This window comes from Henckelia pumila, chromosome 2 (assembly GCF_033568475.1).
Source record: "Henckelia pumila isolate YLH828 chromosome 2, ASM3356847v2, whole genome shotgun sequence".
NCBI lineage: Eukaryota > Viridiplantae > Streptophyta > Magnoliopsida > Lamiales > Gesneriaceae > Henckelia > Henckelia pumila.
In genome coordinates this window covers 180,448,987-180,476,245 of record NC_133121.1, presented here as the reverse complement: position 1 = coordinate 180,476,245, position 27,259 = coordinate 180,448,987, and the positions used below count along the sequence as shown (strand labels likewise).

Genomic DNA, 27,259 nt, shown 5'->3' with positions numbered 1-27,259 from the left:
TCGCCGAAAAATGATCGTCCGACCTCTTTGCATCTAGCCCAAGCCTTGGCAACGCCAATCGTGACTTCAATCGTGAGTTTAAAGCTTGGATCGGAGCTTCAGTGTCGCGACTTTCACTGTGTACATTTCGTTGCTTTCTTCTCTTGCTTCGGGCTCATGTTTCTTGGTATTTTTAGTAGATGTTGAGGGTCTAGATTTATTGTTGTTTGGGTTTTCGGTGAATGTCGAGAAAAGGGTGAAAAACGAGACTCTATTTTGTGTTTTTTTTTTCGGGTTCTTTCATTAGCTCATCTGTTTGGGTTTTTTTTTTTTTTTTTGGGTTCCTTCTTGTTTGGGCACCTCCGAATGTCGAAATGTTCATAGCATAGACGAAGCACATAATATTTGTGCTTTACTCTCATTCAAATTAAGCCAAAAAACTCAGATAAAGAAGCGACACTGAGAAGCAGATGTAGTTGTCGTTTATGATTCTCTAGGGTTTCCGAATATTTCCCCGAGGCAGTCACGATTTCAATCTACCATGAGCATTTTCTGAATTTTGTGTGATGAAATGAAATAATTTTAATACGGATTTCTTGCATAACTATTTTTGATTTGTTTTGTTTGCAGGAATTTACAGCGAATTGAGCTACCCCGTTGAGTATATCTACGATAAAGCTGAATCTTTATGTAAGTATGAATAATCAGCTTTGGCATTCTGCTTATCATGTTTTTTTTTATATTAGTTTAGCGATGGTATTATCTTATTCCTCTTTTGTGCATCTGAAATTCGGCGATGGTTTTACTGCCTAAAATTATGGCTGTTTGTTTATTAGTTTAATCTGCATATGGATTTGCAATGTATTCGACAGAGGCTTTTGCATGGACCTTTTTTTCCTTGTATAGTTGATTGGATACTGTACGAAATAAAGGTGGCTTATTGGTTTTTATTTTGGTATATTAAATTTAGAAAGTTTTTGCTGTCAAATTTAATTTATACTTGAGAAACGACTTTGTAAGTACGTCGCCTTTGAGCTATCAATCTCCGTTGGTCTGTCTCGAATGGGGTCGTTGAGGCATGAATGGTTAAGATGAAATATCTGTAAATAGGTATACCTTGTGAAGTGAATGAATATAAGATGTGTATTAGTGAAAGAAGATGAAATGTTAGGCTGCTGACATTAGAAATTGTTGGCTATATGAAAAACCATGAAGGGGTTATTATAACGAAGACATTAGAAGCTAGTATTTTGAAAGTAATCTCATGTTCAAATTATATATATAAATTATAATTATGAGACATTAGTATTTGGTCATGGCATTCGTAGGGTTATCCTCTGTTTTGATGTTTTTCCAGTTTCACTTCTCGTTGGATATTATATGGATCTCTCACAAAGTAAGATTTGACGCATTCATTTTACTGCATTCAATCTAAAAACAAATGTGTGTGTCACATTGAATGCAAAAATAGTTGCTAGAGAACTTAAATAGAAGAAAGGTAATGTAAAAGGATTTTAGTGTAAACAAATGCTTGGAAAACAAATGCTAAGAATCATATAAACAAATGTTTGGAAAAGATAATAATACTTGTGTGTATATCTATATCTTTACTATTTATTAAATTTAAGTACTATATAAAAACCGTGGTGTCTTGGATTGTTTTTTCCAAAATTGTCCACTAACCTACCTGCTTTTTGCTAGTATATATATAATTATCTATATTGATCCTTAAAGAAAAATATTATCCATAAGCTTATCTATAAATAGAAGAAAACTTAATGTGAGAGAATTTTAGTGCAAGAACCCCCCATAAACAAATGCTTAGAAAAGTTTACGTTTTTGTCTACACATATATATATATACATATAATTATATCTATATTGATCCTTTCGAAAAAAAAATTATATATAACTTTTTTTATTTATTATTATATTTATTCAAGCCATAAAATTATGTAGTAATATGTTTCCACATATCCACACTGTAGACTGCCGTCTCTGTGTTTCCAAATTGGGTGCAGTCGTATCCAATCAATTATACAAAGTCTAGACTGCTTAATTTATACTTGAGAAATAAAGGTGGCTTATTGGTTTTTATTTTGATTCCTGCCAAAGTCTAGAAAGAATCCAGACTGCTTAATGGAGAACCTGTTTGGAAAATTTCCTTTTCTTCTTTTGGTATTACCCTGAAATTTATACGTGTTTAGGTTATGGTCATGGACATAGACATTTTCTGCTGTTTTTATTGATGACTATCGGGTTTCAACTGATCTGGTTTGACCCTATTTATTTTCCTTTATCTTGTTTGGATACTTTTTTTTTTTAACATAATATCGAGAATTTGTAAATTAGCTGACACTGTTTAGGGGGTATCTTATGACATTGCCATTCCTTTATGGAGGAGACAGTTTGGTCTAGATTTATCAGTGCCTAGATTTTAATACTGTTGTGACTTCTTTGGCCTGAGCCTGATATCATTGCACATGGTTCAAGTGTCAAACAGGTTAGCTTTTACGATGATGATGTTCGCTATTGGCAACATTCGCGTAATCGTTCTGCTGCTGCTGAAGCTCCATCAGCTGTCAATAATCTAACTTCAGCTTTCAATTCCCTTGCACCATCCACAAAAGGACGTCATTTTCTTGTCATATGCTGTGAGAACAAAGCTATTTTTCTAGATTTGGTGACAATGCGTGGCCGTGATGTGCCAAAGCAAGATTTAGATAACAGATCTCTTATATGGTATGTGTTGAATCTTTATGTTTCTAAGATATGTTCTGATTTTTACATTTGATGGTTTGCTAGCTGTCATTAACAAATCATTTATATTTCGAATGCAACAGTACTCAAGGTATCCATGAAAGAAAAAGGTGGAAATATTTGCATAAAATAGCGATTATTTCCAGTTGTGTTAGATAACTTCTCTGTGTGTTTTCTTGGCCATAATGGTGCGTGTTCTAAATTGATACAGGATTATTTCCAGCTGTGTTAGATAACTTCAGTGCCAATGTCTCTGTGGATGGGAACTGATCTGTGAATCTTGCCTGTGGTATACTGCTGGTAAGACAATCCTCTTCTTCATTTCTTATTTTTGATTTTTGAAATATGACCATCAAAAAGTGGTTCTTACTTGGTAAATTCATTTTGTTTGTCGAAAAATATAAATATTTAATTTTTTGTTCTTACTTTGCCATTGAATTTTTTTCACAATTTTTCATTATGTTTCTGGTTGAATATCAAATCATAAAATTTATTTTTCTGAGAAATTCGCTCCTTTTCACTCAAATATTGCAGCTTAGTAGAATCAGTTCTTTCCTTATTTTTCCAGAGTCCGTTGATTGGTGGATTAGATCAATATTTAAGGATTTTATTATAAAGATTAGAAAATTAGTGTTAACTGGGATATTTCTTCAACAAACTAGAATGATAAAACATTGATTAATTTTTTTTAAGTTTTGAAGGATTAGACTCAGTGCTGGTTGCTTATTTGTATGAGTAATGGACAAAGCTTGGATGTCAAAGAACAGATTATCACATGAATATGAGGTTGGGGTAGAATCTTTTCTACAATTTGCAATGCAAAATGCCAACGATCCAAATGAAATATCTTGCCCCTGTACAAGATGTGGTAATCTACAGATGAAAGATGTTCGCACTATAAGGGCACATTTGTGTTGTAATGGCATGGATTTAACATATCATACATGGATTTGGCACGGGGAAAGATCTACGGTCAAGAACCCAATGAATGATAGTGATCAAGTAGGACCAGATGAACACAAATATTTTGCAGAGGAAACTATAGATATGGTACATGATGCATATGATAGCTATGCTGAGAATCCAAGCCAATTTCATAAGATACTTGAAGATGCCGAGAAACCTTTATACTCTGGATGCACAAAATTTACAAAGTTAACAGCACTTGTGAAATTATTTAATTTGAAAGCAAAATATAGTTGGAGCGATAAAAGTTTCACTGACTTGCTTAGTTTGTTAGGAGAAATGCTTCCTGATCACAATGAATTGCATTTATCCTACTATGATGCAAAGAAAAGCTTCAGTGCATTAGGAATGAATTATGTGAAAATACATGCTTGCCCTAATGATTATATCTTGTACCGGAAAGAGTTTGAGGACTTGTCCAATTGTCCTATTTGCGGTATGTCTAGGTGGAATTTGGGTAATAATTCTGAGGTAAATGAAGGTATTCCTGCAAAGGTTCTTTGGTACTTCCCACCTATTCCAAGATTTCAAAGATTATTTCGAAACAAAGAGGTGTCTAAAGAGTTAACTTGGCATGCTGATAAAAAAATTTGTGATGGATACTTGCGTCATCCAGCTGATTCGCCGGCTTGAAAAGTAGTGGATCACAAATGGCCGGATTTTGCATCGGAGTCAAGAAATCTTAGATTGGCCATATCAGCAGATGGGATCAATCCCCATAGTTTGATGAGTTCTGCATATAGCTGTTGGCCAGTTGTGATGATCACTTACAACCTTCCTCCATGGTTGTGTATGAAGAGAAAATTTATGATGCTGACTTTATTGATTTCTGGACCCAAACAACCTGGAAATGATATTGACGTTTATTTAGCACCTCTAGTTGATGACTTAAAATGCTTATGGGAGATAGGTGTTGATGCGTATGATGCATATCGGAAAGAATATTTCTCGCTCAGAGCTGTCTTACTATGGACAATCAATGATTTTCCTGCTTATGGGAACATGTCAGGTTGTGTTGTGAAAGGATATCAAGCATGCCCTATCTGTGGGGAAGAAACATATTCGACCAGGTTGAAGCATAGTAGAAAAATATCATATACAGGTCATCGAAGGTTTCTTCCTAGAAATCATCCTTATCGAAGGCAAAAAAAAGCTTTTAATGGGAAACAAGAGTTTAACCCCGCACCAAAACCATTAACTGGGCTTGAAGTGTTGGAAAGAGTTGATAAGATTAACTATCGTTCGGGAAAAATGAGTGGGAAGCTTAAGCGCAAGGAGTTGGAAACAAAATCATGTTGGAAAAAAAATCTATATTCTTTGAACTAGAGTATTGGAAACATCTACATGTTCGACATGTGCTTGATGTGATGCACATTGAAAAAAATGTTTGTGAAAGTCTTATTGGTACGCTACTTAATGTTCCAGGAAAAACAAAGGATGGGGTAGCCGCTAGACTAGACCTTGTGGAGATGAATGTGAGAACTGATTTGGCACCAAAGATGGAGGAGAATAGAACTTTTTTGCCAGCAGCTTGTTATACACTAAGTAGGGCTGAGAAAAGAAAACTTTGCAATTCTTTGTTTGGAATGAAAGTCCCGACAGGTTACTCCTCTAATGTTAAAAATCTGGTGTCAATGAACGACTTGAAACTTGTTGGCCTCAAGTCACATGACTACCACACTTTGATGCAACAATTGTTTTCAATCGCCATCCGCGATGTCTTGCCGAAACATGTTAGAGATACTATCATCCTGTTGTGTGGCTTCTTCAATGTTTTATGCAATAAAGTGATAGATGTCTCAAAGTTGGATGGTCTGCAAAGAGAGATTGTTACCCTATTGTGTATGCTTGAAAAATATTTTCCACCATCGTTTTTCGATATAATGGTTCATTTAACTGTCCATCTTGTGCGGGAGGTAAAATTGTGTGGACCTGTTTGGTATAGGCAGATGTACCCATTTGAAAGATTCATGAAGATCTTGAAAGGCTATGTGCGAAATCGCAATCGGCCTGAAGGGTGTATAGCCGAATGTTACGTTGCTGAAGAGGCTGTGGAATTTTGCTCCGACTACATGTCTAATGTTCATACAATTGGGATCCCAACAAGGCATCGCCAATTACAATTTACTAGGCCTTTATCAGGTGCCGTAGTGCACTCCACTAGCCTTGATGAGTTGCATCAAGCGCATCGCTATGTGTTGGAAAATGATGTTGACGTTGATCCATATATCGAGTAATTTCTCTAACTTATTAGTAATTTCTTTCAACTTTTTTGATCTATTGGTTAACATAAACACATTTATTTTTTTTATTAGGGAACACATGACATTTCTGAATGAAAAATTTCCCAATAAAGCTAAGTCCAAAAAGTGGTTATAAGATGAGCACAACCGCGCATTTTCTAACTGGTTACGTGACCGTGTAAGTGTCATAAGCATTGAAATATAAGTTTTGAAGTTCGTGATAAAATTTATCACATTGTGAAATGTAGGTTGGAAGTGTTGTTGGTCATTCCACCTGTCAAATATCATAAAGATTGAAGTGGATAGCCCGTGGACCTAGCAATCAAGTGTTAAAGTACTCTAGCTATCTGATTGATGGGGTAACTAATCATACAAAAGAGTGTGATGATACACGAGTTGTTCAAAACTCTGGAGTAAGCTTAATTGCAAAAACAATGCAAGTTGCCAGTGCAAAGGACAAACATCCAGTTGTGTCAGACATGATTTTTTTTGGAGTCATTCAAGAGATATGGATACTCGATTACCACAAATATCAAGTTCCAATGTTTAAATGTAATTGGGTTGAGAATAATAACGACATTAAAGTTGATGATCTTGGTTTTACATTGGTGAACTTGAAAAGAGTTGGATTCAAATCTGACTCTTTTATCTTAGCCAGTCAAGCAAAGCAGGTGTTTTATATTGAAGATCCTCAAGATCCTACATGGCATGTTGTACTTACTACTCCTACCAAGGAGTACATTGAATTCATATCTGAGGATGTGTTGGAAAACTCTGTAATTCATTATCAATCTTTTACTAGAGGATTTCTACCAATGGAACCATTGGATGTTGATGAAAAAGATGAAAATGAACCACCATGCATTCGTGAAGATTGTGATGGAACTTGGGTTGACAATGCATAATGTAACCCACTGAAATCCTTTTTTTACTGTTTAGTATATAAATCTCGTTAATCTATTTTCTTTGTATTTTATCTTGAAATTTATAGTTCATTTTCATTATCACTCTTTTTTTCGTTTGCAGGAACTGTCATTGGGGAAACTTGAGGTCTGATTTGGCATTGAATAATCTTCTAATTTCTGGCACTATGGAAGCTCGTGAACAGTTTCGTAAGGGTTATCACAATGGTAAAGCTGCTGAAAACAATGAGGCAGAACCGGTGGAATCTACTGAGACCGAGATGACAAGAAGTTCTAGAGGACGTACACGTTTGGATAAGGTCATTAGGCAAAGGGTTCAGGGAGTTAGAAAGGATGTAATGTTCAATAAAATTGGACAGCCAATAGGAGAGTTTGCGGCTGAAATGCAGAGTTATATAGGAGTTCTCGCTCGAGAAAAGATTAAGATCAGTTACAAGACTTGGAAGCAAGTTCCAAGTGATGTTAAAGAATTAATATGGGAATCAGTTAATGTAAGTAAGAAGTATTTCACAGTTTAAATAAATTAAATGTTATGTATGGGTTGATATATATTTTTCTTTACAACTGACATACAATATTAGCCCAAGCTGGAGGAAGGGCTGTTTGCATTCAGCGAATAGTAAGTGGCGACAATACAAGGTGCATCTAACTGAGAAGTTCATTTTCTCGAAGCTTGATAAACCAGAGGAGTTGAAAGAACCGCCAAGTGGCTACGGTATTCCACGGGATGATTGGAGTTCCTTTGTAATCACTCGCATGTCCGTTGACTTCATTGTAAGATCGATTATTAATTAGTTCTTAAATACAATTTAACATGTCATTATTATATATACCGATACATTAACACATGTGGAGAATTATCTAGAACTTAAGTGCTGAGCAAAAGAAGAGAAGAATGCAGAACATATACCCACATCGGCTATCCCGTAAAGGTTATGCACAATTTGCTGATGAAATAGTAAGTATTTTTTTCATAACCTATCTTCTATAACAATGGCAATCATTTGATATTTTTTATCTTGTTTGAAGGCAAGTGAATTATGTGATGATGATGATGTCAATCGGGCTCTTATTTGGAAGAAAGGACGGGTGAATAAGGAGGGTGAAGTTGAAGGAGATGATCTGAAAATGAAAATAGAAAAGATTGTATGTAATAAGTACATGATTCCAATAGTATCTATTCAACTAAACTGGTTTTTGGTAAAAAAAAATTTCTTGTGCTTGACAGGATGAATATGTGCAAAAAAAAACGGGATGGTAAGTTGCACTTTGAAGGGTCAAAAAAGGATATCCTTTCAAATGTACTTGATTCAGAATACATGGTGGACGTGTCAGGGGTGTTGGAGGTCATATAACTCCAACTGTCTACTTTAATGTTGGTACATTATGGAAGAGTCCTACTGGTGATGGCCACTTATTGATGCAGCATAAAAAGGAGTTGTCAGAGGCAAAACTATTGATTTCAGAACAATCTACTCGCCTTGCAGATCAAGACGAACGCATAAAAAAGTTGGAAGAAATATTCAAAAATGGTGCATGCGCCTCTGACATTGAAGAGAAAGGTAGTTGCTTCGTAAAGTTACATCTCAGGAATGAAGACAAAATCAAAACAGAAAAGAGTGCCCCATATTATGAAACTTTCATTGATGATGACATGCAAATTCTGAGCAAAGACGATTTCTTGCAGGTATTGCCTACGCTACTGTTATTATGTAATTGAATGAATGTCACCCGGGAGTTGAATCAATTTATAACATGATGAAACTTTGTTTTATAGGGCAAGTTGGTTACGTTGACACTGGAATCTAATATTATAGTTGCATACGGTACAATTGTTCATGTCAATGGAGGTGGTAACTTACTTCATGGAGTTCCATTGCCCGTAAATTGTATGTGCATTGCCATTGATGAGGCTGTGAAGAAATCAGCACAGCTGCCATTTCGAATTCCAAATGAATGTGATACTATTGGTGATGCTGTAGGTTCTCACGTGGCTTGGCCTGTGCACTTGGTATTGATGCGGGATGAGGTAAATATGATATTATAGTTGGATTTAACTTGTCCAAAAAAATTTAGTGCACTGTACCTAACATATACATCTACATTTGCAATTTTTAGAAGCATGGAAAGAAGAAAAATGTGAAGAAAACAAGTAGTTCTGTTTTGGCATCGCATATACCGAAGTCCTTGAATATGTTGCATTTTTTCTGCAAACATGCTCTTGATGAGGAAAAGAATATATCAATCAATTTAGATCATGATTTGTTTGACGAAGAATACGAACTACTTGTGCACCTTGAAGACATCATTCCCTTTTATGAGTTGGAGCCAGTATCTGCCAATTGTATGGTTGTTTACATTTGGTAGGTGTTCAATTAACATGAACTTTTATACCTTAATTTTTTTAGCATATAAGTTGTACATACTTTAATTAATTCAGCATAATAACATTTTTCTGTTGATAATGGCAGGCATCTTTACAGAAAGATGAAAAGTGATAATAAGGTTGAGAAATATAGGTTCATGAATCCACACACCATCCAATTCATTCCATTTGTGACCAACCTTGACAGAAATGGTAAAATTGAACACTTTAATGAAAGAGCGACTGTTTTGGCAGATAGGTTGAATGGTTCATCGAGAAATCAACTAGTTTTGGTGCCAGTTAATGTTGGGTAAGCAAATGTTATAATATCATATGAAATTGATTTTTGGAAACTGTTTAGGGAAATGTATGCACTAATAATATATTGTTACGCATAGGTTTCATTGGATTCTCACTGTTATTGATCCTTACATAGAGATGGTTTATTTTTTGGATCCACTGAGTCATCGTAATCGTTATGAATACTGGAAATATGTAGTGAATATGTGAGTACATATTTTTGTCTTTATCGAGGAGTTAATTATGTGATTCAACATTGATGTGTTAATATTATGTGTAGTAGCCCGTACCCTAATTGAGTAATTAAAGGATTAATGCTAATTAATTGAATTAGGTATCGGACGGATCGGAAGCTCCGAAGGCACGATCGGAAGCTCCGAACAGGATCGGAAGCTCCGATGAGCGATCGGAGGCACCGATCGATATTACGTCAGGCATGACGTGTGGTTGGATCGGAAGCTCCGATCAGGACCGGAAGCTCCGATCACCCCTATCCGGAGTCAACAAGTGATATTTTGACACGTGGCAGATCAGGATCTTCGGAAGCTCCGATGGCAGGATCGGACGTTCCGATCGAGGTTCGGACGTTCCGATCAAGGATCGGAAGTTCCGATCGTTGTCTATAAATAGAAGGCCGAGACTTCACTTTCATTTGCCAATTCCAAGTTCTCCTTTCCTTTCTAGTCCTTTTGGAGCTGTTCTGGTCTTCTTAGGCTTGGTCCGGAGGTCGGAGAGGCGTTCGGTAGTCGTAGCGGAGTTGTGCCCAAGTTCTGGAGGCATCGACATCAAAGGGCTAACGGACGAAGGTATAGCTTTTGCTCCCTATAAATATTTAGGAGTATGCAATAGCTTAGTTAAGGCTTTTAGAGCACTTTAATGATAGTAGTATCATTTGGCAGTGTAGAGCAGACTATAGGCGTGGACCTAGAGTTGGTAGAGCTTTCACTATTTTGAGGTACGAAAGTACTGTTCGAGATATCCTGACTGAGTATGCATGTATTATATGACTGCATGATTTATATGCCATGATATTATGCTGCATTCATTTGCATCTTGCTGTATCTCCTTCGAGATGTCTGTAGTAGGGTTGTACCCTATCCTGTTAGTGGATGGACTTCCATCGATTTGGGTCCGGCGTATTCACGATTATCTCGGTATGGGAGCCACCTCCTGAAGCGACGGCACAGCGTGCTACATACCAGGGCCCGGTCTGTCTCTGTTATCTGATCCTTGATCTCGAGTCTATAGGGAGTTCACTTTGCATGCATGTATACTCATACTCTCGTACTGAGCGTTGTATGCTCACGTCTCGTACTCTGTATTTTCTGGACACCCTATTCCATGGGGCAGGTTTGCGATTGGACGAGGAGGGTGGATCCAGGAGGGGCTAGTCAGTGGTTGGCCAGCTGGAGCTTCGTCTAGGTTTTATTACTGTTGTTTGGGTTTATACAGCTATTCGATTTGGTTGTATATTATTGGATAATTACAGATTCCTTTACTTGGGATTGTATAATGTTAATGGTTTCCGCAGTTTTATTCTGATATCTGTTTTATTAAGTTAATTGCATGCCTAAGTTCTGTTTAGTAGGTGATCCGGGTAATGGTCACTACATTTATGGTATCAGAGCATGCAAAAGATTTCTTGGGATTTAGTCTCATCTTGAGGTATTTTTGTAGATGTCAAATCGTGACGACCAGAGTTCTCATGGCAGTGTTGGTGGGCGTTGGGGTGATGCCGACCGGGAGCCTCGTCGAGAACGGCGTCATCGTCACCATGACGACGAGCGTTTCACTGTGCGTCGATTCTTAGCTATGGGTCCCAAGCCCTTAGTTGGAGGTGAGTCTCTGGAGGATGCGGAGAACTGGTTAGACCGCATGGAGACGACTTTTCAGACTTTCCAATGCACCGATGAACAGAAGGTGGAGACCCTTGGCTATCTTCTGGATGGGCGTGCGCGCAGGTGGTGGAGGTTTACTTCTACACCTTTTGTTGCGGCAAGAGGAGTGGCCACCTGGGCCGAGTTCCGCACAGCTTTCCAAAAGCGGTATTTTCCTCCTGCACTCCGACAGTCGAAGGCAGGCGAGCTACTGAGTCTGCGACAGGGAGCCATGTCTATCGATGAGTATCAGCAGAGGTTCTTTGATCTGTTATCCTATTGCCCCGAGATTGCTGATAGCTCAGAGATGAAGTATAATCTGTTTCTTCAGGGCCTTAACCCTGAGATCCATGACCGTGTGGCGGTTGGTGACGACATGTCCTACGAGGGTTTGGTGAGCCGTTGTCATCAGGCAGAGGACAGCATTCGGCGGAACTGGTCTTTCCCTCAGTCGAGGCCTGCTAGTTCTTTGGGTCCCCGTGCCCAAACTTTCAAGAAGTCTGGATCTTCTTCTTCCTCTGGTTCTGGAGGTGTTGTCCGTTTCGGTAAGAAGGACAAGTGTGATCACTGTGGGAAGAACCATCCATCCGACAAGTGCCGTAGAGCTTCTGGAGCTTGTTTCCGTTGTGGAGAGACTGGTCATATCCGGAGAGATTGTCCACTATCTGGGGGAGGCGGTTCTGGATCTGGTTCAGGATCTGGTTCTCAGGCCACCGTACAGCAAAGGTCGCAGGGACAGTCTGCTGGGAGTTCTCATTTGAGGCCACGAGCTTCTGGCCAGGTGTTTGCCCTGAGACATGATCAGGCTGTGGAGGAAAATGAGAAAGTCATCGCAGGTACATTTCTGCTTTATGGTATACCTGCTCTTGTACTTATTGACACTGGTGCATCTCATTCCTTCATTTCTGCACGTTTTGTTAAGAGGCATAAGTTACCATGCATTGCACTAGACGTAGTGATATCTGTTTCTACTCCGACGGGCCAATCTGCTTTGGCTAAGCGTCTAGTGATGGGTTGCCCTTTAGAGTTCGAAGGGAACGTTCTGTTGATGAATCTCATGGTCCTGGCGATGGACGACTTTGATTGCATTCTGGGGATAGATATGTTGACTACCTATCGAGCTTCAGTGGACTGCTATCAGAGATTAGTGCGCTTTCATCCGGAAGGGAGTGAGAGTTGGTTTTTCTATGGTGAGGGAGCGCGACCCCCGATGCCTTTGGTATCCGCTTTGAGAGCCTGTCGAGCTCTAGAGTCTGGCGGGGAAGGCTTCCTTATCTATGCAGTTGATTTGTCCGCTGAGAGTATTGGGATAGAGAGCATTCCTATTGTGGATGAATTTCCAGATGTGTTTCCTGATGAGATTCCGGGTTTTCCTCCTGCTAGGGAAGTCGAGTTTGGCATAGAGTTGATGCCGGGTACTTCGCCTATTTCTAGAGCACCGTATCGTCTGGCTCCGTCAGAGATGCGTGAGTTAAAGAATCAGCTACAGGATCTTTTGGACAAGGGGTACATTCGTCCTAGTGTATCTCCTTGGGGAGCTCCTGTTCTCTTCGTGAAGAAGAAGGATGGGTCGATGCGGCTGTGCATTGACTATCGGCAGCTGAATCGAGTGACTGTGAAGAACAAGTATCCGTTGCCTCGTGTTGATGACTTGTTTGACCAGCTGCAGGGCACATCAATTTACTCCAAGATTGACTTGAGATCTGGGTATCATCAGTTGAGAGTCCGTGATCAGGACGTAGCCAAGACTGCATTCCGTACTCGCTATGGGCATTACGAGTTCCTAGTGATGCCATTTGGTTTGACTAATGCGCCTGCTATATTCATGGATCTGATGAACCGTGTCTTCAGGGAGTATTTGGACAAGTTTGTCGTGGTCTTCATTGACGACATCCTGGTTTATTCGCGTAATACGGAAGAGCATGTTTCTCACTTGCGGTTGGTACTGCAGACTCTTCGAGATGAGCAATTGTACGCCAAGCTGAGCAAGTGTGAGTTCTGGATGGATAGAGTGGTCTTTCTTGGCCATATCATATCCAGGGAGGGGATTTCCGTTGATCCAAGCAAGATTGAAGCGGTACTTAATTGGTCGCGTCCGACGACAGTTGCTGAGATCCGTAGTTTTCTGGGTCTAGCAGGGTATTATCGTCGCTTCATTCTGAACTTCTCTCAGTTAGCTCGACCGTTGACGCAGCTTACCCGCAAGGGTGTGGATTTTGAGTGGTCCTCCGAGTGTGAGGAGAATTTCCGTGAGCTTCGACGACGGTTGACTTCTGCGCCGGTGTTAGCATTACCGTCAGGATCTGGAGGGTATGTAGTTTACACGGATGCTTCTCTTCAGGGGTTAGGTTGTGTCCTGACTCAGAATGGGCATGTGATCGCATACGCTTCTAGACAGCTGAAGCTTCACGAGGACAACTACCCAGTCCATGATTTGGAATTGGCAGCCATTGTGTTCGCTTTGAAGATCTGGCGTCATTATCTGTATGGCGAGAAATTTGAGATCTTCACCGACCATAAGAGTCTCAAGTATTTGTTCACTCAGGCGGAGTTGAACATGAGGCAGAGACGTTGGATGGACTTGCTTAAGGACTATGATTGCGAGATTAAGTACCATCCGGGAGCTGCTAATCTCACCGCTGATGCTTTGAGTCGCAAGGTGCGACTATCCGCACTTCAGACTTGTTCGATGTCTAGTGCGATCAGTGACTGTTGTACTTCAGGTTTTACCTTCAAGCATAAGAAAGGTATGCAGAGTATCCAGATGTTTGCGATATTATCTGAGCCAGCCTTGTATTCGCGGATCCGAGATGCTCAGATGTCTGATTCAAAGACCCAGCATTTAGCTCGTCTAGCTAACGAGGGTAGCTCGTCTGGATTTCATTATCAGTCAGATGACTTTCTGTGTTTGTCTGGTAGGCTTGTGATTCCACAGGATGAAGAGTTGCGAGAGGAGATTTTATCTCAGGCACATCGCACTAAGTTGAGTATTCATCCTGGGAACAACAAGATGTACAAGGATCTACGTACTCGTTTCTGGTGGAAGGGAATGAAACGCAGTGTTTATCAGTTTGTTTCGAGATGTTTGGTGTGTCAACATGTCAAGGCAGAGCACCGACGACCTGGAGGATTGCTTCACAGTCTGCCTATTCCTGAATGGAAATGGGAGTTTATCACTATGGACTTTGTGACCCATTTGCCGGTATCCCCGAGGAACTGTGATGCTATCTGGGTGGTGGTGGACCGACTCACCAAGTCAGCGCATTTCATTGCCTATAGCCAAGAGTACTCTGTGGATCGCATGGCACGGATGTACATACAGGAGATCGTTTGACTTCATGGAGTGCCTGTGAGCATTGTCAGCGATCGGGACCCCAGGTTTACTTCTAGATTCTGGGGGAGTGTTCAGCGTGCGATGGGTACTACTCTCAGTTTGAGTACAGCCTATCATCCAGAGACTGATGGTCAGTCAGAGCGCACTATCCGTACGTTAGAGGATATGCTTAGAGCGTGCGTCTTGGATTTTGGTTTAGCCTGGCAGGATCATTTGCCGTTGATCGAGTTCTCTTACAACAACAGCTATCACACTAGTATTGGGATGTCACCTTTTGAAGCGTTGTATGGGCGACGTTGTCGTACTCCACTCTTCTGGGAAGAAGTGGGGGAGAGACAGGCTGAAGGACCGGAGTTTATCCAGCAGGCGATAGACATTGTTGATCAGATCAAGAAACGGATTAAGACTGCCCAGGATCGTCAAGCCAGTTATGCTAATATCAAGCGTAGGCCTTTGCAGTTCGAGGTCGGGGAGAAAGTGTTTCTGAGAGTGTCACCTTTCCGCAAGATTCTCAGATTTGGCCTTAAGGGCAAGTTGTCTCCCAGATTTATCGGTCCGTTTGAGATCTTGGAGAGTATTGGCGATTTGGCTTATCGACTAGCATTGCCACCGCATCTATCAAGCATTCACAACGTGTTCCACGTATCTCTGTTGCGACGGTATGTGGCGGATGAATCTCATATTCTGCAGTGGTCTGAGGTTCAGGTAGACAAGGATTTGACTTATGTTGAGAAACCTCTTCGCATCCTTGATTATAAGGATAAGGTTTTACGGAACAAAGTCATTCCTTTGGTTTTAGTTCAGTGGCAGCGCCGAGGCACTGAGGAAGCTACTTGGGAGCTTGAGGACAGGATGCGTAAAGACCATCCTGAGTTGTTTTGATTTCATTCTTTAAGTTGTATTCAGTTGCAAACTCTGTAAACGTTTGATTTGAATAAAGAATGTTTCTGATTTCTGTATTTGCGTTCGGTACTTAAGATCTGATTTCGAGGACGAAATATCTTAAGTGGGGGAGAATGTAGTAGCCCGTACCCTAATTGAGTAATTAAAGGATTAATGCTAATTAATTGAATTAGGTATCGGACGGATCGGAAGCTCCGAAGGCACGATCGGAAGCTCCGAACAGGATCAAAAGCTCCGATGAGCGATCGGAGGCACCGATCGATATTACGTCAGGCATGACGTGTGGTTGGATCGGAAGCTCCGATCAGGACCGGAAGCTTCGATCACCCCTATCCGGAGTCAACAAGTGATATTTTGACACGTGGCAGATCAGGATCTTCGGAAGCTCCGATGGCAGGATCGGACGTTCCGATCGAGGTTCGGACGTTCCGATCAAGGATCGGAAGTTCCGATCGTTGTCTATAAATAGAAGGCCGAGACTTCACTTTCATTTGCCAATTCCAAGTTCTCCTTTCCTTTCTAGTCCTTTTGGAGCTGTTCTGGTCTTCTTAGGCTTGGTCCGGAGGTCGGAGAGGCGTTCGGTAGCCGTAGCGGAGTTGTGCCCAAGTTCTGGAGGCATCGACATCAAAGGGCTAACGACGGACGAAGGTATAGCTTTTGCTCCCTATAAATATTTAGGAGTATGCAATAGCTTAGTTAAGGCTTTTAGAGCACTTTAATGATAGTAGTATCATTTGGCAGTGTAGAGCAGACTATAGGCGTGGACCTAGAGTTGGTAGAGCTTTCACTGTTTTGAGGTACGAAAGTACTGTTCGAGATATCCTGACTGAGTATGCATGTATTATATGACTGCATGATTTATATGCCATGATATTATGCTGCATTCATTTGCATCTTGCTGTATCTCCTTCGAGATGTCTGTAGTAGGGTTGTACCTTATCCTGTTAGTGGATGGACTTCCATCGATTTGGGTCCGGCGTATTCACGATTATCTCGGTATGGGAGCCACCTCCTGAAGCGACGGCACAGCGTGCTACATACCAGGGCCCGGTCTGTCTCTGTTATCTGATCCTTGATCTCGAGTCTATAGGGAGTTCACTTTGCATGCATGTATAGTCATACTCTCGTACTGAGCGTTGTATGCTCACGTCTCGTACTCTGTATTTTCTGGACACCCTATTCCATGGGGCAGGTTTGCGATTGGACGAGGAGGGTGGATCCAGGAGGGGCTAGTCAGTGGTTGGCCAGCTGGAGCTTCGTCTAGGTTTTATTACTGTTGTTTGGGTTTATACAGCTATTCGATTTGGTTGTATATTATTGGATAATTACAGATTCCTTTACTTGGGATTGTATAATGTTAATGGTTTCCGCAGTTTTATTCTGATATCTGTTTTATTAAGTTAATTGCATGCCTAAGTTCTGTTTAGTAGGTGATCCGGGTAATGGTCACTACATTATGTATGAAGGAGCTTGAAATTGTTTAATTCAAACAAAGAGAGAAAAGGCAGAAAACAGGCAATATGGGAAACAGTAAAGGTATGTATGCATGTCTACTTGTGATTCATCTAAAAATATTATTTGTAGATGAGACATTCTGCTTTTTTCTACACAGGGTCCTCGACAACCAGATACAAAATAATGTGGTTATTATGTGATGAGATTTATGAAAGATATTATTGAAGGAAACGTTAACAGTGAAAAGCATTCACTGTCCGCTATAGTAAATCTTCTCAAATAATTGTCTTGTTATTTTTTTTCCAAAGTCATTTACATTTATTTGGGTAATAATATAATTTATTTGTGGTTTGAAGTTCGTGAAAACAGAGTACTCAATAGAAGAAATTAATGAAGTTCGTTCCGAATGGGCGGAATGCATACAAGATTATATACATTACTAGGTACATATATTTATGGACGAACAACGGAAATTTTACAGATAAGGTACTCTACCTATGACTGTCAGTGTGAATTAAGTATTCTTTTATGCTTATCAGATTTAAATCTCCAGCTGCATGTTTATGCCAAGACCTACAGGACCTGATGATTTTGTCGTTTGCATGTAGAATATTGGTGAGTCCACTTAGTTGCTATTTCTACTGGACACTTAGTTGCTATTAGTCGTTTGTTCTCACATAATAAATATTGGTGAGTCCACTTAGTTGCTATTTCTACTGGCCAAGTCAAGGCTCCTTGTAGAAAATTTTCCATTTGCATGCTGGGCATTATAGGTTTGTTGAATTATGAAGTGGTATAACAAGACGGTTGGCAGAGTATTCTTGTTTGTATGTCCAAGATTTCTTGGTTTAATATTTAAGTGTTTTGTTTAATTTGGTTATATGCAAGATTAATTTGGTTCAAATCTTGCATTTTTAAACAAAGTTTTGTTCAAATCTGGCCCTCTCAATGGAGGCCAGAGCTGTGGCTCTCTAACTGACAGTCCCCCTGTCTCCCCCTCTGAAATTGATGAATCCAAGGTCTTAAAAATTCTTTAATATTTTTTTTATCTGTTTGTTCATTATAAAGTCATGGTTTGCATTTATTTACTCATCCCGTTGTAGTTTCTCTCTGTTTTCTGTGGGAGTTGAGATTCTTTTCCTGTTTGGTAATTTGTGATCTCCTTGGATTTTTTGTTTCGTGTATTGTAAAAATATTGTTGAATTAACTGCAGATTAAATGGTATTTCGGGAAAAAAAATCTTCATTTGGAAAATATTTTTAGCTACCATGTTACACAACTTAATTTTTTACCGTCTATTTGATTATCATGATAAGAAAAATAAAGTGTGTATGTTCTTCTTAAATGGTTCTCCAAATGATGATGTCGGAATGAGGATATCATCGTATTTGGTTTGTGATATATAATTCCTTGTGCTTGATCGTAACCGAAAATGTTTTGTTAGATAATAGTTGAGATAGGTTAAACTGAAACGCCTACTACTAATAAAATGCGGAAAAACTTTTTTTAAAAAAAAATAATACTATACATGTACGCCCATACATATATGTATATAAAAATAACATATATTTCTTAAATAACCTGAAAAATATTAAATAAATAAATAAATCCTTAAAATGTTTCATGCATCAATTTAAAATGATAAACAATGCTGCTGAAAAATCTCATATGCGGAATAATAATAAAATAAAACATGTTTCAAAATTCCATCATAATAGACTAAATAACTGCGACGGTCACGGGGTCCACTGCTCCGTGAGCTCATACGTCCTCACCACCGGTAGGAGCTACATAAATGTCATCATGCTCACCTGCACCATATAAGCGTAGTGAGCCTAGGGGCTCAACATGTCTAATCCTTTATAACAAGGTTAAAAATAATGCATCACGTAGATACTAATACATATACATGTACATGAGCATGCATGGAAACATTTTTCATAACATAAATGCTGAATCATAAATCACAAACATAACATAAATTTCTTCATCATACATAACATAATTGAGCATGTCATAAACATAAAAACTGAGTATGGTCATATCCATGAATGTGACTAATAACTGTGCCGACTGATCAGTCTAAAGAACCATCGTACGTGGCGGTGGATAAATCCACCTCTATGCTGGTAGTAAACTACCTCTGTGCCAGTGATAAAACCACTTCTATGCCGATAGTAGAACTACCTCTGTGTCAGTGGTAAAACCACTTCTATGCTGTCACATCACTTCAATTTCCATAAAAATATTTTTCATGCTCAATTCTTAATCATAAACACATCATAAAATATTTCATGTATGCATGCACTTAAAATATGTCCGTAATATATATTTAATTAATTTTAATAATAAATATACTTTTACTTAAAATAGACTTCATGCATAAAAATAATTAAATATATATTCCGGACTTAATTTATTTTCATGGGTTGGTCCAGACTGCTGATCACTAACTCTAAGCCCATTAAACTTAAATAAAATCCAATAATCATATTTTAGCCCAAATAACTTAATTAAACTTAACTTGACCTAAATAAAATATTTAATCCCAATTACTTAACTTAAGCCCAATAAAACTCTAGACTGGCCCAAAATCCACTGACTTGCCCAAAAATTCTCATGGACTCCCAAGCCCATAAAAATCATTGTGCTAACTTAAATAAATTATTTAAGTCCCAAATAAAATTATTTGGAGGTCCAAATAATTTTATTTCTATTTAATTTGCCCAAAAACCAATTAAAACATTAAACATTTAAAAATTTAAAATACCCGAGCCCGGCCCACCTAACCCGGACCCCGACCCTACTGACCCGATCCATGACAACCCAAACCCGACCCGGACCACCCAGCCCAAGCCCAGCCCGAAATAAAACCCAGAAGTTCAAAACTTAACCCAAGCATATTTCTGCACAGAACCAACTCCGTGCAGCTGTACTAATTCCTTTCTTTCTCTCTGATCAGACAATATTTGACCATGAAACCACTTCTAGCACTTAGCTAACATCAAGACGTTTCCATCAAGCTAAAAATCAGCCCAAACGGTGGTTCGAGGAAGGAGAACGAAGCCCTGCAACAGGCTGTTCTCCCAGCTCGCGTCCAGCCCTGAGCGGCTGCCGTAAATCCGATCGTTCTCCCTACTCCGGCCATATTTTTCCGTGAAACCACTTCTCAATCCTAGCCAACATCTATGGGGTTCAAACTCAGACCTCATCCAAAACCATTGCCTGAGGAGTGAGAACGAAGCTCTGCACCAGACGCCTTCCTCCTCCTCGCGCGCAGACTGTGCAGTCGCCAAACTTTCGTTCGTGCGGCTTCCTCCGACAACCAAAGACCGTGAAACCACTTTCAAAACTTATAAAAAATCTAGGAAGTTCTAACCCAACAAGCTTTACCCCAAGTCGTGGTCTGAGGAAGGAGGACGAAGCTCTCTTCCCCGAAACCCTAATCTGCGATGCTGGGCAGAAAACTCCATCTTTGATTTTAGCCTACCCCAGCTTAAAATCCCGACTTAGCTCTACCCTAGGGACCCTTACTCACCCTCTGAACCATGGACCAGCAGTTGGTTCGAACCCATACCATAAAAACGTTATGAACATGCATCAAACAAAAGCAAACTCATGATTCAAAGGAAAAACCATTAAATTCTTGCATGAACTCATAAAAATCAGTGTCAAACTCATACATTCTTATAAAAACGTGAGTAGTAGCTTATATGGTGGTAAAGGAAAGGAATTAAACATGCCTTTTTAATTGATTGACGAAAGTGGATGCGTATACGGGTCCCCGGGACGACGAACGAACCAAAATCTTCAAAACTAGAGCTTGATCGGCTATGGGGGATGAGTTTTCTGCTAAGAGGCGTGAAAAGGGGTTGAAGAAAAGGGTGGAGGCGTCTGATGGGGTTTGGAATAGATTAGGGAGTGTTTTAGGTTTAAATTTTGGGTAGATAATATATTAATAATAGATATTACTCAAAATAAAGATATTATACCTTAAGCAAAATCTTTAAAACTCTTAAAAATAATAATAATCTGATACTAAAAACCATTATCCCGAAATTAAGACTTAAGAGATTTTTAAATATTAATAAAAGTCAATAAAATGACTTATTTTGGCCAAAAATAAATTATTAAATAAATATATAACTAAATATTAAAATTTTCTTGACAAAATACCTTAAAATAATATTTTAAGGCTCATAAAACTCATAAAATATTTTTGGCTCAAAAGTTGGTATATCGTCCGTCCACGGTCCCGTCTACGCGATCAAATAACTTATTTACTCAAAAATCTAAAAATACAATAATTACGGATTAAATGCTAAAATAAAATTTAAATCATGCATATAATTCACATAATAACACATAAATGTCATTTAAACCAAATATAAATTTTTAAATAATTATTTTCCCTAATTATGCATGTGAATTTACGTATTAAAATTTCCGGGTGTTACATAAACTCTGCTATGAACGGCTTAAGAGCACAATAAAACCAGCTGATTGAGAAAGGTTGCAGGGGATGGTAATGGTGGTTTTTTTTGTTCATTCGGGCCTGTGAGCTAAGCTAGTTTGTTGTTTTTTTTGCATTTACTGATTGGAAAGAAAATCTTGAGGTGGGCTGTGGAATTTTGGCCTGTTTCTTTGAGCTGTTTACTATTCAGAAAGATTCAGTCTTTTTTAAGCTGTTTTTGGGAATTGTAATGGGGAGTTGCTTGAGTAGCCAAGTTAAATCTGAGAGCCTTTTTCATTCTGACACAGGTAAATTGTTCTTCTAACCCTTCTTTGTTTGGGGATCTTATGTAATTTTTGTTTTCGACATTATTGATAATTTAAGAAATTGAGAAATTAGAAGCTTTACCCATAGGGAGTCGCCTCAAATTGATGTTTTACCCGAGTCTGGATCTTTTGGAGCCAGAACGGGGTTGTGTTGCCAAGATGCTCAAATTCTGTAGGGAACTCTAAGATATTTTATGCAGTGTTGACGTCTGAAAATGTATGCAAATGAATTGAATATGACAATACGTAAAGTATTAAAATGTGCCTGTTATAGGACACTAATGTGCCCTAATTTTGTAATTGGCTTGTAACACTATTTGGTATTTGTTGTTACTTGTAGTTTTGGCTGTCGGGTGACTGGAAATCATGTCGGGCATGGGCATGAATCCGTGGAATGAACTAGCTATTTTGGGAATGTGGAATGAACTAGCTGTTTTGGGAAATTGAGGAGAAGCGCTTTGTTTCAAGATCGAACTCTTAACAATTGAGGAGAAGCTGTTTTTGAAAATCGTGATCGAAAATACTTGTAAATTCGGTCAGATAAGTAGATCTATATTTTTTGTACAACTTCCATGACATGTTGGGTTCGAAATTACTAGTGCTACAATTTCTTCAAAAGTATTTAGATGTATGTCACAGCTTTTGAGACTTGAAGATATATATTATTTCACATATTTTATGTATGTAGTAAATATTTTATTTTGCATGGGTATATACCACTAATTAAAATAGACAATGGTTTTTGAATTCATTGTGAATAATAACTGTTGTGAAAAGGCAATTTAAGACAATGGTTATAAATTGTTGTTAAAAATAACATACGACAACGGTTTTAAAACGTGGTTGAATAATAAGCAAACGACAACGGATATAAGAAGTTGCATATGTGTTGTCGTACACGTAGATAAGACATCATTTTTAAAACGTGGTTATTTCTAAACATACGACAACGGATATAAAGGGTTTCAAATTTATTGTCGCATGCCAACATAGACAACGGTTTATAACTGTCGTAAAAGACAACGTACGACAACGGATATTTAATGTTGCATATCCGTTGTCATATGTTGGAATCCACAACGAATATAAACCATTGTCGTATGTTATACTTACGACAACACATAAAAGTACAACGGTTTTTCGACCCCTACGACAACGGATAATATCCGTTGTCGTTTCCGGTTTTTCTTGTAGTGATTTTTATCTGTGAGACGAGACAACTCAACTCATAGTAATAAAAAGTAATATTTTCACTACAACAAATACGCTAATTAACCACACTAAAAAGACAACGGTTTTATACACAATCTGTTGTATTTTGACTTTTAACAACGGTTTTTACAAAAACCATTGTCGTTGACCGTATTTTAATGAAAAATGACAACGGTTTGTTTTTAAAACCGTTGTCTTATATATGTCAAAGACAACGGTTTTTAAAACCATTGTCTAAGAGCTGGTTTTTTATGACCTACGACAACGGTTAATTAAAACCGTTGTCTTTGATTTTTCAATTTTTTTTTATGATAAACGCATATACTATACCCCTTTTAAGAAAAATAAGCCAAGTCCTAAGCAAATCATTTGCCCCTTTTATCTCCGTCCGCTCCTTTCCTTACGCCGCCGCTCTCATTCTCACATCCCCTTTCTTTCCTTGCTTTGTCTAGGCAAGCTTGGCGGAGGGCCACCCTACATACATCCTCCGGCGCTTTGAGATGATATATTTTGTACGCTCTCGTGGTTTGGGAGAAGAAAAGGAGGTAGAGGCTATATCAAGCAGCTTTCGTACGCTCTCGTGACATAAGAATCCCTTCTCCTAATCTTAAAATCTCTAACCTAATCTTTCGTCACTTTAAATTTTCTCTTATCCTACCAGTTTAAGGTATTTTTATGTCTCTAATCTTTCGTTTTGTTGTTTATTTTGCTTTATTTTTGGATCTATGTGTTTGAATTTGAGTTTTTTTATCAATAATTTTTATTTTCTCGATCCAGTTTTTTATATCACTGTTTTTGCATGATTGATTCATGGATATGTATTCTTATACGATTTATTTCATTTTGTTTGATTCAGATTATGGTGTCGGTGGTTTAAATGATTTGGGATTTGAGATTATTCTGGATTTTCTATAGATTGATTTTAGTTTTGGATTTGTCGGTGGTCGTTTGGATCTGAAAAATAGATATTTTAATGGGATTTGAGCTTGTTTTTAAATATTGACTTCGAACTTTTAATTATATCTTAATTATTAAAAAATATGATGTTGAAATCTTGAAGGATTGTTTAATTTTCTTATTATTACCCTTCTGCCGTGGGCCTTGAACATGACTCATCTTTATAAGATGAGAGTACTCCAATTATACCCCCAAAATATTTCAGCAAGCCTAAGGGAATCCCGAGATCTGTTAGTTTTTTTTTGTTTATTACTATTGACATGAAATGTATTTGGATCTTTCTTGTCACTTGTTCGATGTGCAGCTAAGTATCCGTTTTTAGAATGCTACATCTGTGGAGAATCTAATTTTTGATTAATGATGAAAAAAATCGTAATGTTGTTTGATTTACAAAGTATTGAGCTGTCACTAATTACTGGTTATTCAATATTCACTACTCACTTTCAGCACTTTTTTGGCTTCTGAAGAGAAAATGGGATCCCAAATCAAGCATGCCATAGTGGTGAAGGTGATTGGAAGAACCGGCTCCCATGGGCATGTGACTAAAGTGAGAGTCAAGTTTATTGATGACCAGAACCGATTTATCATGAGAAATGTCAAGGGACCTGTTAGATAGGGTGATGTTCTCACTCTCTTCGAGTCTGAAAGAGAAGGTCGCCGGTTGCGTTGAGCACTTTGATTTTTTTTCCTGGCCAGGAAATGCATTCTAATTTCAGTGCTTTATAATTGTTTTTCATAGTTTTCTAGTATGAATTTCATAAACTTATCTTTTTGTGGTTTTGTTTAGATACTGAGACCGAAACCTGTGAGGATGACAGATAGATATTGAAAAGGAGGCTTGCTGCTTCTGCTGTTGAAATTGAAAAACAGGTAAAACCGTCCAGGCTTTCTGAAATTAGCAATATAAAACATTGAATAAATTTATGCATAAACATATATCATTTTGTGGACCATGCAGAGAATGAAATGTTTTCAATGAGCTGGAAAGAATCATAAGGCTGGGAGGAACTGTTTGATTTTGAATAAGTATTCCATATCCTTTACTGAACAAACATTGTGTGCATTCAATCTCTTAGAAATTTCTTAGCAATACCTTAATGTTCTGATTCGACCATCATAAAGAGAAAATATCTTAGAAATTGAGGTCGCGCAAAAGGTTCTATTCAAAAACATCCTCATAATGATGGACTTCTCTAATTACACGCTTCTCGCTCTGAACTACGGAGCTGTCGATTTCATGGTTAGCCCATTTTTTCACTCGTAGACCTTGACCAGTGTGATCTAAATAGTACTAAACAATAGTTGAACTGTAAAAAGGTAAAAAGCCTAGTATGTAGGAAGGTCCAAAGCTTAGAAATATGAGTGAGATTTGAGTTACGTGAGCACATTTGTTCCGCGATATTTGCCGAGTGTATTGAAAGACAAAACTCTTAGGTTTGCATCGTTTATTTTAGTTTCTTGTAGCTTGCCACATTGTGAGTACAATTTTGTTCAGGAAAGTGTCTAATTTAAGCAACAACTTGGTTCACGTCTAAGCTAGTGTCTTGTAATGTAATTATACAGTATAAGCCTGTGAGACCTCGATTCTAATCATCTAATCTCGGGATAAATAATTATTAAGCAAACAAGAACAAAGATTAAAAGCAAAGGATTTTTTTTTTTTTTTTGTGAATAGTGCTCCGCTCGATCGGTAAGATCTTACCGATCGAGCGGGCAAGTTTATAGAAAAACAAAAACTTGGCTAAAACTCACTCGCTCGATCGGTAACATCTTACCGATCGATCGGTGACAGTTCTGAACTAAAAATACAGCAGAAAACTTGTCCAAACTCAATCCAAATCATGCATACACCAATACATAATTCATCCAAACATCATACATAGATCCAAACAATATAGTTCCAAAGTTATCGTCCATTCTAAACTATTAGAACATGCTTTCAATCTAAGTTTACAATCCAAAATACAAATCGGGTTCGAATTACAATTCGACTTCTAAAAACACCAAGGCCTCATTCTATCAACTCGACCACCTAGCCATGCGATCTCTGACTCGGTCCTGCCACACCTGTTGCCAAGCACACGTACAAAGACAAGACAACAGCCGGATAATCCGATGAGAATACAATTTCCAGTAAAAGAGACTAGCATGCAATATCAGATAATCATCTCAAAACGAAATATATCAACTTCCAGATATTCAATATCAATCATGCAATTCCAAGAGAAATCAAAATGAAATGCATGTCTTTAAAACTCTGGGATTATCAAGTCCGGATAATCAAGAAATTGCTTTTGGGATCCCGAAGATGAGATCACGTAAACAACTCACCGACTCTCCCGATCGAGGTGGTGCTACGTATCTCCATCCTCTAGACTTTGGTGCGACTATAAGGAGTATGCTAGCACTAGGCGAACCTCTACGCCTAGGCCACTCGCTTAAAAGTCCCCAAAACGTCTAACATCAAAGGGCCGTCCTGCCCGCTAAAATCAAGAATTCTTGGCTCAAGATGAATGAATGCAAAACATAACTCATTCAATAAATTCAAGTAAATCAATTAACATGCAAGTATGTGATTTATCCGGAACACTCGAATCAAGTCGGATTCGAGTTACTCGTTCTATTCCAATCTAAGTCGTCTTATACCTATTTCAAACGTCGATGCTCCAACCTGGAAACAACAACAATACTCATTCAAGATTCAATCAAACTTCCTAGTCGATAGTAAGAAAATCGATACTATACCGGCTACAATCTTCAAAGCGATTCAACTCTTGAAATCTCACAACTCAACGGCCTTCGAAAGAATATGTACGGAGGTAAGAGAAGATCAACAACAACGATCAAACTCAATAGCCAAATATCATCAATTCAAAATGGTTCAAAATCCCAATTTCAAACCGGCGACATAACGGCTATATTCTAATCAAACCGAAAATGCAGACAACATAATATCAATCCAATAAACTCAAAACAACCAACCTTCAACCATAACAATCCAATTCCAACAAATCATAAAAACTCAACTTTCGAATAATCTTCCAAAAATTATAACAAATCCGAACGACGCTCTATTTCGAAACCGATAGAGAATAAACGATTAGAACTCTGCCAAGAACAACATGCTAGCAACTCAATCGATTCTAACGACATCCGAAAAATAGAATGTATCTGATCGGAGAAAAACTTACGATAGAACGAATCTCT

The 27,259-nt window shown here is 38.4% G+C and overlaps 1 protein-coding gene, 1 long non-coding RNA gene and 1 pseudogene across 2 annotated transcripts; all 3 read left to right on the top strand.

Annotated features, from left to right (window-relative positions):
- Positions 1–3,476: 3,476 nt before the first annotated feature.
- LOC140879089 (uncharacterized) lies at positions 3,477–4,337 on the top strand. Its single transcript, XM_073282735.1, has one exon. It carries the CDS (start codon positions 3,477–3,479, stop codon positions 4,335–4,337), a length of 861 nt encoding a protein of 286 aa, XP_073138836.1.
- A 3,190-nt stretch (positions 4,338–7,527) lies between these two features.
- Positions 7,528–7,957, top strand: LOC140879913 (uncharacterized). The gene is made up of 3 exons (XR_012149552.1): positions 7,528–7,644; positions 7,736–7,828; positions 7,900–7,957. It is a non-coding gene; the product is annotated as an uncharacterized lncRNA (long non-coding RNA).
- Positions 7,958–24,505: 16,548 nt separating this feature from the next.
- Positions 24,506–24,722, top strand: LOC140885406 (small ribosomal subunit protein eS28x-like; annotated as a pseudogene).
- Positions 24,723–27,259: the final 2,537 nt, after the last annotated feature.